The sequence below is a fragment of the Pagrus major genome, chromosome 1 (assembly GCF_040436345.1).
Source record: "Pagrus major chromosome 1, Pma_NU_1.0".
Taxonomy (NCBI): Eukaryota; Metazoa; Chordata; class Actinopteri; order Spariformes; family Sparidae; genus Pagrus; species Pagrus major.
In genome coordinates, this window is record NC_133215.1 from 6,373,051 (window position 1) to 6,386,449 (window position 13,399).

At 41.8% G+C, this 13,399-nt stretch overlaps 1 protein-coding gene across 1 annotated transcript in view; it reads right to left on the bottom strand.

Moving 5' to 3' along the window:
* cacna1ib (calcium voltage-gated channel subunit alpha1 Ib) overlaps positions 1-13,399 on the bottom strand; it is a 166,259-nt gene that overhangs the window by 12,794 nt on the left and 140,066 nt on the right. Inside the window, exons 30-32 of the mRNA XM_073475926.1 lie at positions 11,478-11,556; positions 10,031-10,152; positions 7,556-7,999 (exon numbers count right to left, since the gene is read on the bottom strand). Coding sequence (XP_073332027.1) covers positions 7,556-7,999; positions 10,031-10,152; positions 11,478-11,556 — 645 coding nt within the window. The remainder of the gene's footprint in view (positions 1-7,555; positions 8,000-10,030; positions 10,153-11,477; positions 11,557-13,399) is intronic.

Sequence of the window (13,399 nt, forward strand, 5' to 3'; positions counted from 1 at the left end):
TATTTGGCAAGATGCTTGCTTTATTTATCATCTTAAATGAGAGGAAAGGCGGTTGGAAGCATGTAAAGGTTAAGTACAAAGCCTAAAATTGGTATTCCGGGTATCATTTTAGTGTCTTTGTAGCTAATTAGCTGTTGAATTTCACTTCGAAGCCAAGGAGCCACAACATAGACAGATGTCTCTCTTTCTATTCCTGTTTTTGTTCAAAATAAACTTTTTTTTCTCACTATTCTCTTTCTGTCTCTCAACTTGTATAAGTTAAACGTTTCCAGGTCAGCTCACCTGCTGCCATGTTTAAAGTTTAAACTGCTTGTTCCCTCCAGTTTCTGCTCTTTTCTAATATTTCTCTCCATGTGAGAGCTTCTGCGAAGGGTGTGAGGTGAAGAGGGCAACCAGTCGATAGTCGGACCTTGGCAGCACCCACTGGGGTACTATATGCACACACGCACACACAAATACACACACACACACACACGTTGTTTCAAGTGTGGGGAGATGCACAGCGAGGGGTGAGGCGGCCTGATTGATTGGCTAAGCCGGGGGCCTTGGTTGTGGTAAATGGAGCCCATGACCCTGTTTGATTCACTGCACTGCCATCTGGTTCCTCCCATCAGGAAACGGTCTAATCCAGTCTGAATCCCACACTGTGGAGCGTCCAGTTTTTCAGTTTATTTATTAATTTATTTTTTATGTTTTTCTTTTCCTCAATTCTAGAGACAGTCAAGACAATAATATATATATATATGTGTGTGTGTGTGTGTATATATGTGTATGTATATGTATATATAAATGTATATATATGCATGTATAGGTGTATGTGTATGTATAAATATATATGCAGTCGTCAAGCTGACTACAGTTAAGAAAAGACGAGGCAGTTATTATTTACCTCTCTACTGAAAGGTATTTATCTCTCTTGTTTTGTCTCCTTCCTCTCTCAGATGAGGTTTTTTTTTGTGACCTTCATAATTACGTCCAGTGAGTGTCCACTTAAAGACATTCGATTGGCTTTTTTTCCACTCATCTTTTGTTCATTCATCACCACAGTCATCTACTGCTGGAGTCATTAGCAAGTTAAGTGCTTCCAAGAGCGTGAGCTATTCAACGGCAATCTCAATAACATTGGTTTGGCTGTGTTACATAGTTTTATTCAGAGTTAACTTATTCCAGATCGTTTGCACCTTCTTTTCAGGTTATCCATTTTTATGAAACTTGAAGTATTGAGTTAAAGGTGGGATTCTACACCTGGGCTCTGATCTTTTCGTTATTAGCATAATACAGCAAAGACTGCATTGATTCTTTTGGGAACTTATTTATGAACTTCTACAGACTTCAGAAAGTCTCCACAGGGAGTCCTAATGATCCCAGAGAACTGTGGAAATGTATTGACTTTCTGCAGAGAGATACAGTACGTATACAATAATAAGACTGAAATGAGTTGTTATAATGAGCATCGTGTTCTATTGGCTTGTTCGCGCTCTTCCCCTTGCACCCTTTTATATGAGGAAGCTGCATCTGTAAGCACATGCAGCTCTGATTACTGCTTGATTTGTTCTTTTGGTTGCTAGACACTTTGTTGTTTGCGCTCTCAACTTGTTATTTTCACTTGTCCCTGAGACGAGAAGTAGATAAGTGCTCTAATGCCTCTGAATTGATCACGTTGCAGAGAGGCTGGAATTTATGTTTGAGTCGAACTTTTAACCAAAGACTGAAACAACAAGAAGATGTAATCCCTCTCCTGTGATATTTCAAATTTGGTCCATTATGCTGGACGTCTGTGTGCTTAAGTACTTCTATGCAGAGTTTTTACATCCCCTGTCAGTTGTGTTAACTTGTATTTGTCTTTTTTAATTATTTATACTTATTTTCCTTCAGCCATCGTGTTTGTCTTGATTCTGTTTTTTGTTGGCCAAGTGCTCCTTGGGAGAATAACATCTTAATCTCAATATGAATGCTCACAAAAATAGGCCGAACACTGTGCTCATATCCCCGACAAAGCCCATCTGCTGGCTAATCAGAATTGAGATTTAAAATACAATGAATATAAGAAGACACGTGTAAAGAGTCCCTCCTCGTTCTCATCTCTCTCTCTCTCTCTTTTTTTTTTTTAACTCCTCTCCTGGTTAAAAATACCAGTAGGCTGACAGACAATGAGGTATAAGCACAATGAGACTGTGGCGGAGCCTGCCACCCACTCACAATCTCCCAGTGTCTTCCACAGCGAGCCTCTCTCTCCGTTCTCTCCTCCCTCCTCGCTCACCCACTGATTTGGTGTCATTCTTTAAGATGGATGACAGTATTAATTTCCTTTTGGTCTGAACTAAAGTAAAAAAGATGACTTGGGGTTCATTCGGTTCACTTGCAAATTTATAAACATCCCAGGGTCCGTAAGAAATCAGACTCCAGATAATTTTAGCTCAAAGGGTGGACATTAGGATCATAAGTGTTGGGCTGATTATAGTTATGATAGTATGACAAGTGATCGGAAAAAAGTCTGAGTCTATTTCAGTCCGGCCAGATGGTGTCGTTGGTGGGAGACAAATTCCTACAGTCTCTGAGTCAGTAATGACTTTTTCAGCCACTTGTGTAAACCCACCTTGATGCCAATCATTGGTTTGGGCACTACAGTTTTGAAGTTGAGTTTTGCATGACAGCTGTCGCCATTTTGTTTTATTGGGGACAGAAGTGACCATATTTGGACAAGAGGGTGGAGCTGGGGAGGATATCCTATTGAGAACCCGAGGACACTGGCCATGGTCGCGACTTTGTCAGCCACAAGGAGCATCATTTACTAAATGAGCATCGTGCTGTATTGAAGAAGACTTTAAACTAAAACATACGACTGTTTGCTAAGAAGTTTGAGACATCTGTGACAACTTAAAAGCTGCGTGTCCACCCAAAGTACCCCTAACTTCTCATCCCAGGGAACTACATTTCAAGGATGTAAGCTACCTCAGGACGCCTGCAGTCTGAAGACCTGCAACTGTACAGCAACGTCATCATCAGTCCATTTGTTGTATGCTGTCTTCTGTAACTTCATGGTGATGTGTTGTAGCACAATTAACAAAAAACTGGTTTGGTTTGTAGCTACAAGCAGCAACCCCGAAGTTCCCATACTTTTTTACCCCCTACGCAGGGGTAAAATTATGTCCCTGGAGCTTGATTCAGACCCTGGTCCCTGTGGGGGAAATCCACCTAGTTCCTCCAAAGGTTCCTAGTCCCTGAGGAAGGTTCCCGTAGCCAATGAAAAAAATCCAAAATGCTGGTTTTCACTTCGCCTTACTTCATCATAAACATGTCATCCACCTCCAGCTTTTTCAGTGCAGTTCACAGTCCTTGTTTCCAGCGTCTCTAAATCCACAACCGCATCAATGAGCATTTTTCCTCAATGTTTTTGAGGACATCGATTAAAATTGCTCTTGCTTGATGCTTTCTCTGCTCCATTGCGTCTTGTATTTACTGAATTTGTTCCATTTGTTTCTTTCGGTGCATGTTCAGGGTGTCTTGACGGTCTGTTCCCATCTTTAACATGACTGATGAACTTTATCTGCAGAACATTTCCAACCATATGAAGAATTATTGAGCATTAACCCAGGCTGCCTCATTGTTGTTGTGGCTTTCTTGGTGTAAGGCACAGCCGGCAATCAGATGCCAACACCCAGCTCCCTCTGCTAATCAGTGTTTGTGTTTGCGGGGTCATTTCTAATGAGCCACCTTGCAGTTTACTCGGCACTGCTGTCACCTGCCCAAACGCATTAAAGCCAAGGAGTAAACACTCCAGCGTAGAGTCGCCCGGCGCAAACACACCTTCAGTCACTCCCGGTAAGTCAAAAAGTTAAATCACGGCCGTCGGTCACTGAGTCACCTGCTCAGTGACTTGCTGCAGCAGTCAGTTACTTGCCCTCATCTAATTCTCTCTCTCTCTCCTTCTGTTGTCATTTATATTTCTTCTATTTTCCCTCTCTCCGTTTCCTGACTTCCCTCGTTTCCCCCACCTCTCCCTTTGTTTCTGCCTCTGTTTGTTTATTTACTTGTTTTTTTCTTTCCACCTCGGCGAGCGTACATCTAAAAATACCTGTTCTCATCTGCAGGTGCTATAATTTTTTTAGGTGAGTGTGATTATACATGTAGCTTGCACTGACTTGCTGTTTGAGTTGCAGCAATCAGGGAGCTGAAGAATGAGAGCCGCCGCCGCTGCCGCCGCCGCTGCCGCCGCCGCTGCCGCCGCCGCTGCCACCGCCGCTGCCCCCACTCGTGGTATTTTTAGAACGGTGGAGACAGCAGCCATTTAATATCTTTGCACGTGTGTGTCTGTTGCTCGTGGTTGCTCTGCAGAAGTTTAGTGATGTGGCGTATGTTCTAATGCATGTATGCACACAGGTGTGTATAAGTCATCAACACCTTGTATTTGAAAAGAAGTAGGGGCTGCAGTACGTCATGAATAGAAAATAACTCCAGATGCTGATCCGCACAGCCTGGCTGGATGTGCAACACCAACTGTTTTATGAAGTGAAAAATGAGTAATAAATCCTTGAATTAATCAGGACAAACATGCTAAACATGCAAACTCTTAACCCATTAAGACCTAGGGTGCATGTTAAAAATGCTTTCTAAAGCCTAAGACACTGTTTGAAAACACCTCCTAAAACCTGAGGGTTCACTAAAAGCTTTATTTCTGAAGCAAATACAAAACCCTAAGAGCTTAAGACTTTGGCTTTCATTGGAATTTCTTGCCTTTGTTTGTTCATTAACGAATATCAATGCATTTCTTCAGTCGCATGTCTCCAAAGTGACAACATCATCCAAAACACGCTCATGTCGCATCAGGCTCAAAACATGCAAACGTTAATGTGTCAACTGCAAAAACTTTCTCCTTTCAAACTGATCCATGCCACCTCTTCACGAGGTGGTGCGCACTCGTGAAATATGATCTTTTGCATAGTCTACGCCCACCTACACTTCTATATATGTGCTCTGCTTCATTCACAAAATGTCAGCTAAGAGTAAAAAGCAGAGTTTTACATCACCGAGCTTCAAATAGTGCTTTTGAAAGTCGGCAGATGAAAACGTAACAAATGTAGCGGTGTCAGCGGAGGTATTGGGGGACCCGAAACAAAATGAAAATATGAATTCAGAGGCTAACAACATGTCAGAGCGAGAAGAGAGAGAAAAGAGTGGTTTAACATAAAGTTAGACTATGATACGTTTCTTTAAAGAAAAAGTGCTCCCTGATCTAGATGGGAGGAGGTTGGTTGAGGGAGCGTGACTGACAGGGAAAGATAACAGGCTGTACGCCAGGTGATATTACACCGTCTAGTACAGCAGAAGATGTTTGCCCTGACGGCAGAGAGACACTGAAGTAGTGAAAGAGTTTTCCTAATTGCTGATCCGTAGTCTACAATTATCCAAAACTATCACACAGATCATAAAATAACAACAAAATACAGAAAAAAGGCAAGATAATTAATTTTGCATTAAGTTTATTTCAGTTAAATCTCCAAAGTCATACTGACTGACGCATTATTATTCATGAGTCAAACAATTGTTTTTTCCACTGTGGAGGAGACTCGTGACTCATACAGTGAGTCTGGATCACTCACCGTTCTGTTTGTACCAAAGAGAAAAACTGTAAATATGAGAAAACTCGTGAATGTCATGAATTCTCTTTAAATCATCACAAATCTGTTGTTTTTGCGTGAGGTCCAATGTTTTGTTATCCTATTGCTGCAACTAATAAGTATTTTCGTTGTAGATTAATCTCTTGATTAATTTCTATCTGTCTATTCGACATGAAAAATGCAAATCAGAAGTTCTGGGAGCCCAAGTTGACATCTGCATCACTCGTTTTGTCTGAAATCGTCTAAAAACAAACGGCAAAAACAGCAAATCCTCACACATGAGAAGCAGAAACCATCTGATTCTTCTTCAGACGGACCTTCTGGTTAATAGATGAATCATTTCTGCACTCAGTGGTTGATTTTCTTGGTGAGACAGCAGTGTCTGGCAGGGGACGAAACAACACCTCTCGGGCTGTCACTATCAACGATTAGATCGGTGAATTTGTGATTATATTGTTGAATGACCAACGATTCATCAGCCTGACACTGTCATCTGGGTTCAGACAGGCTTTCTTTGCTGCAGGGGAGTTTGCAGTTGGGAAATCAGCAGCCTCAGATCTCATCAGCTCATCACTCATGATCCCACATGATTAGCTTCCGGTGAGAAGTGGCCGTGCTTTTTTGCTTTACACTTTGGTTATTCTAACTCACCGGATGTAGACTGCGGGTATAGCCTGCCTTTGGCCACCTATTTTAGTGGCCATTCTCCTCCTCCCCCTTTCACTATCTGTGTGTTAGTGTTTTCAACATCCTTGTTGCTGCAACCTCCAGGCTAGCAACATATATGCTGACAAGTTACCTTGACCTGGATGCTAACAGTATGAATGTAAGCAAACTAGCAACTTTTATTTACATGTTTTTTCACCATTCAAATGCCAGTCCTCGCCTCCCCAAGCGCAAAACAAGTTTCCCCGGCACTGTTTTGGAGATGCACCATCCTGGGTTTTTTGCCTCCCATGATCATTATTAGTCTGATTAGTTTAAAGAACAAGCCAGAGCATTTTTTCCCCTTATACCAGAATGATTAAAGGTGCACCAGGACCCTTTTGTTTCCTTTTTTTAAAAAAAAATCCTGAGTACTGTTGCTTGCTAACAGATGTATGTATTCAAATTAACTCTGATTTGGTGGTTATCAGGCTCAAAATAACTTTTTACGTCCTGGTCAATTCAAGGCTAAATTTTGGTTGAAATATTCTTTTTTCAGACATCTAAATTATATATCACAGTTTTTGCACTGCTTCAACAACATATATTTCAATATAAAGTCCTTGCAATCATTTTATAATGGTTATATATAAGCTAAATTTTAATTCTGAGCCAAAGTCTTCTGAGTGTAACCTAATCATTGCTGTTTGGGAGCGTTTTGAAATCTCCCTTTAGATGATCATCATGTTTTGAATGTATAACTAAACATTACTCAACTTTACTACAGTACTCATTTACTGTCATTAGAGGTGCATACAGTAAAGCTAAATAAAGATGAAAACATATAAAACATATATATGTCACAAATACCTCACGTGAGTTTATTGAAGGAAGACAGACTGAAAAAAGCAAATGTCAGGTATGATAACCATTAAATACCAACTAAACACTGCTGCCAGAACAACTGGTATCCCCATACCTAACCTCACTGAGATACAAAATGACTCTTTTGCATGTATTGTAACCTCGATAGCACAGGACATCACACACCCACTCAATCACCACCTTACCCTACTGCCCTCTGGGTGCAGGTACAGAGCACTGAGGTGCAGAGGGGTTCACTCTGGGAAAAGCCTAATCTCCATAGATTTAAATAATAGGCCTCTCTGAACTGGGTTGAGTGCATTTTTGACATTGTATGCCATTGTTGTGCTGTTTATCTGAATTATTAAAGTAGAAGTGGGTCTGTATCAGCAGTAATTACTCTCTTGAAAGTCTGAAAGTTCACTTACCTGGGCAGGAGAGTAGAGCCGACATCGATGGTGTGTGTGTCCCTCATGAGCTGCACCGCCTCCTCCTCCATCTCGCAGCGGTGCAATCACCCCGCCACTCGGACCGCCGACAGTCCCTGCTGTAATTGCACCAGCCGCTCCTCCGCCCACTCCGGCCCCACTCGCAGCGGCACCTGTGGCCCCTGCGATGGCGCCGATGCCCCCCATACAGCAGAGGCCTCCCTGAGCCAGCTCCAGCTCGATCTCTGCGTCCATCTCGGCGTCCTCCTGCGCCTCCTTGTTGGAATCGTCCAGGTGCTTCATGAGCACGGCCACCACCACGTTTATCAGGACAAACTGAGCCGTGAGCACGAAGGACACGAAATACATCGGGGAGATGAACTGTAGTCCGGCGTGGCAGCCGTAGTCGCTGCCGTGATCAGGTGGGCATTCCCTCAGTGTGTCCTGGTGGGTGGTGGCGTATTGGGAATGTTTAGTGGCGAGGAACAATGGATGGGTCGGACAGAAGAACAGAAAGAGGAAACAGGAGGGAAAGGTGGAGGAAAGGACAGAGAGATCAATTAGTTGAAGAGTTTATCGTAAGTGAACAGAGAGCAGCTGAAACTAATTATGTTCATCACAGATTGAAGGTGCCCTGTGGACAAAGTGATGTTTACATTCAGCTCTACTCACAAAAACACAATGGGCTCTATTTTAATCAGCAATTAAAGTGCAGAGTTGTATGTCTTGCACCTTTTTGTATTTTGGTTCAGAAAGTTAAAGTGCTGAAGGGCTGAGGGTGAGGTGACTACTGATGATGGGGTGCGGTGACTGGAGGTGTTGGCTTGTACTTGTTGCATTCAGAGGTTGGGTTTGTTAGGTTTAGTCACGAGGACTGATGATTAGTTACATGTACGATCTGATATCTCCATTTTGGTGCCGTTTGTGGAACATCATATTTAATGTTGCATTGAAACTGACTGAAAAATATGCACATGGAGAAGTTGTCCTTTCAAACACTTGTTTAATGTTGTGAAAGGGTCTTTTCTTAACCCAGACCATGTTTTCCTAAACCTAACCAAGTATGTTTGTTGTTGAAACCCAACCAATCAATGTCAGAAAACTTTAAAGAAACCAAAAATAATATGTACTTTCAGTATAGTACCCATTGAACCCCTTACTGTAAAAATAATATAAAAACATGTTCCAACAAGGATACCAACCCTCGTCTCCTCAGTGAGATTCCTATAAATGACCCAGTCAGCCATGACGGCTTCCTGTAGAAGCAGTGTTTTTCACCCTCTTGAAGCAACATTGATTTTGATGATCCAGAAACATCATCATTACAAGGTACAAAACTGTGACAGCATGATTGGTCAGTTGCGATGATTGGTCCTTGAACATGTATTATCTTTCAGGAACAACACCAACATGAAGATAACAGATTCACTGTTGTTTGAGTTACGACAGTAATAACAGGGTAAGAAAATCAGAGGCAGAGTAGGGCGGGTCGTGCCTTAACTGTCTTAGGAAAAGTCATGACGGTGTGATGGTGGTCCAACATGCACAACAACTCAACTAGTATGCTCCATACAAAATATGACACACTAAATTCTGCCCAGCAACTAAACAATTAATAAACATATTATTATTCAGAGCTAAAATAAATAAATTATAAAGCGATGGTTACAACTCGTAAAAGGGTTTAAACTGACATTAGTGTGTTTGTTTTATCCTGTTATTCACAGGGAACATTTTGATGGGTACTTCCTTCATGTTAAATCAATAGTGACTCACTCAGAGTGAACATTGGAGCAATTTGTAACATCTTCACAGATTGTCAAACTCTCACAATCAGGCCTGTTGAAAGCTGGAGGACTGACAATTGTTCCCGTCTGTCTTGCCTTCGCCAACAGTCAGTCACTCTTTTTAAGAGCCTAATCAGCGCTGATTAACTTTCTCTCTGACAATGGGCTGTGATGAAATTTTTAAGAGCTCAAGGTACTTGGGTGTGATTAGAGTGTGAGAGATGAGAGAATGAAGACGGGGATCAAATATGGATCAGATTTTTGTGAGTGGAAATGTTAATCTTTATTCATGCATGGAAGTGCACATTTACTTTTCCAGCACCACCTTTACGAAAGGACGCGCTCATTACCCCTGCCTAAATATCATCTGCTCCTGGGATCTGAACTGAAGACCTTCAATTACAATTCTTCTTGACTTCTGTCTGGGCTGAGATTGGTGTAAAATAGGTGCGGGCAGCTCAAAAAATAGATGCTTGTACATACGTCTAGACAGTTAAGTGCAGCCAACCTTTTCTGACTGAACTTCATTTCCGAAAATTTGTGCTGCCTGTAAAGTAGGAGATGAGGTGACGGTGCAGAAAAGTGAGAAGCGATCAGCTTTGTCAATTACATCTCCCGGTCCAAGTGGCAAATGTCAAGTGATAAGTGTAATATGAACTTGTTGTAATGCAGCTGTAAACTGAAGTACCTTCATGATGCCGTTCCAATTGTCACCGGTGGAAACCTGAAAGAGTGTGAGGAAGGCCATCCCAAAGTTTTCAAAGGTGGCGTGTCGGCTCATTCCTTCACACGGGTAGTCAGCGTTACACACTGAGAGGAGATAGCAAAAGGAAAGAGAGGGCACAGAGAATGAAATATTGGTAACGTCAAACTTTTATAAAAGAGATCACAACTTTAAATTGGTTTCTTTGGTCAAAACAGTCATGAAGAAGTTTGCTTTGTTGTGTCCCTTCTTACTGCTATATTGGAAATGAGCCAGACCGAGGAACACTGATTCACAGGCTTTAATAATGGAAACATTTTGACACCATTTCGTCTTCATCCGGGTCAAAATGGACAAAGACAGCTGTAGTTATTCAAGAGTATGTGTTCTGTTGGATGTTAGTTTGAACAGGACTTCAAGTCTATTAGATAACAGTCGCCAAAGCTAGTTTCATTGGCACTTATGACTGCACCAGGTCAAACCATGCCACACTGATTTGTGTTCTGATCAGTTTAAATGTGCGGAGTTGTGCCGAGAAGTGCCCGAGATGGACCATCTCTGGAGTCGGCTCCAAGGCCGCCTCGAAGCTGGTTGCGGTATCATCATTCAGAGACGAACGGTAGCTCCTTCTCCTTTTTATAGATCAATTTTGCCATCCTGCTACGGTTTTTGCTTGGTGTCTAATGCTTATCGCTTGAAAAACAGAGCCTGAACATCCATAATAAGTAGCCAGCTATTAACAACTGTTGCACAAGGAGCTGTTTTTAATATAAATGTCATTGTCTCAAGACAAGTGTGTCATCAGTTAAAGACACACCTTCAAGCAAGTAGCCTTGTTGGGACAGAGATTCAAACCTCTGCCATGCTGGGCACTGAGGCAAGCCAAGCCAGCACATGTGTATGGAAGGGGCTATGGTATCAACATGCTTCTGGGAACATGTCATCCAGTCAGGTTAGAGAGTTCAGTGCCAAAGAGGAATGAAAACAAACCCAAATCAAGTCTTGGTAACCCTGACTGAGCACAGTGGACAATGATTTGTGATTAATTTTCATTGTGGAGTTTATTCCACTTAATTCTTTGGCTGATTGATTTTTTTGATTTCACATTGCCTGACTTTGACTCCAGGATTATGCTTTTCTATTTTAAACAATGTTTAATCTAGAGATTTGTAGAAATGACTGCAAGATCTTGAGTGGAGTTCAGTCATTATGTTTATCTGATAAGCCAAATACAAATTGGAAAGCTAATTTTCAATTTAGACACAACAGTGTGGCCCAACAGAAGGCAACTGAACACAAACACAACTCTGATGAGCCACATGGTGTTGTGATAATTGGGGAAAGTTTTTAAGAAGGAATGGGTCATGTCTTGTTTCTGGGTACAGTTATTAAAGTGTTTTTAAGCAACAGATTGGCGGGTGAGCAGACTTACCCAGCTCTCCAAACAGCTCCACTCCCAGAGCTGCGTAGATGAAGAACAGCAACATGAAGAGCAGACCGAGGTTTCCCACCTGTCGCACACAAAGGAACATTTGCACGTTAACATGAACTGATGATCAAATCACGTGTACTTCTACAGTTCGATATGGTGGGTCAGATTTTGTAGATACTGATTCAGTGGTTTAACCATCTCTACTCTTGCACCCATCCTAAGTTTTGAAGTCTAAGTCTTTTGATCCTAAGAACAACTTTCACTCGCCAGAGTCATCATCTGTTATTTTGCTGTGCACCCAAAAATAAACAGATACAGGTCTTTTTTCCCATTTGTTCATTTTCGTCGCAAAGTTTAAACAGCATTACTGAAGACCTACTAGGAGACAAGAGGCAGGTTTAATTGAAGATGTTACAAAGAACAACCGGTGAAGCTGCTAAACTGTTTCCGGTTTGCCAGATCTTCTGTGAAAAGGGTCTCTCACTGTGTTGCCCACCCAGCTGGAAGGACAACGCTCTTCATGAAATGTGAAAACGGGCTTATTTTGTAATAGATGCTCATAGGTTTTGAATGTTTGTTGGGGGCTTTAAAGGTCATGAAACTAAAAGGGCACATCCAGAATCCTGGAAACAGAAATAGTTGCAGACAACCAAACTGCAGGTTAACACAATTCAGACAACCGCAACATAAACGCCCCCCTGCCTCAAATCACGAGGAAACACTCTATTACACGGTTTGGGGAAAATTTGACTTGCCGACTTCTTAAAAAGGTATGAATCCATCCGTGTAGAGACTCAGAGCATTCACAGATAGAGATATGCAATGCAAATGGGTAAAGGACTCCCTGGGGTGCAATAGCGGGCAATAAGTAGAATGCCATTAGCCACAGGGAAGGCAATGAGGTGCATTTGAATACGTGACTGTAGAATTCCATTAGATCGGCAGATAAACTTTGAGAGTAGATTGGAAAAGGATAAGACGTATAGGTTTTATTGGAGGAGAGGGTGACATAGGAGAGAGATGGAGGAAATAATGAGGGAAGGAGAAGTAGGGATATTTGGATACGTAAGGTAAAGCCCGGGGAGAGCTCTCTCTCTCTCCCCAGTTGTGCATGTTTATGTTTCCTGGTGGATATTAAAAGCAACGACTTGGCCCGAAGCATTTTTGCAGCTTGTAACTTAAGCCCATCTGATGTCTTTAGATCCCTGGAGCAGAGAACGAAAGCACACCGCAGGGATGAGGATGCTGCGGTTATAAGAAACAAGGTTGTTGGATGGAAGCATTAGAGCCGGCAACCAGGCAACAGAAGCTTTGTGAGAAACACTGTTAATGTGGACTTTGATATTTATACCTTTTGGTTTCCATAGCAAACAAATCTGCATGGATCTGAAAACTTTTACCGAACATGTTCTTTTGTACATTTACACTAATGAAACCTTGACTCAGTCATCTACATGTTCTTTGTTATAATTGTGTTATCATGTATAACTGTGCAGCCTTAGTATTGAGATGTTCTTTGACAGCTTCTCACTGGACTAACGTACAGTCCAAAGACTGGGGCAATGCTTTACACCTTTATGACATTAAATTTCAAAACACGGGAAGCTACAGTAACAGTGCTGACATATATGTCTATTTTCAGCCTGTTCTCAGTTTGACTGAGGTGGTTCGGGTGGATCAAACACAGGACCTTTGCTCAGGAGGTCCAGGTAAGAGTCCTGTATGAAACCAAGTCGGTTGGCTTGTTTTTATCCTATGTTAGGTAACACAGGTTATGTACCGTAAGTGTCCTTACATAATTTACATACTTATTTCATCCCAAATCGTGATATTGTCCTAAACAAAACAAAAAAATAGTTTTGGTGCCTAAGCCCAACTGCAAATGTTCACAGTCCAAAGTTCATACTGTAGTCTTAGAAATC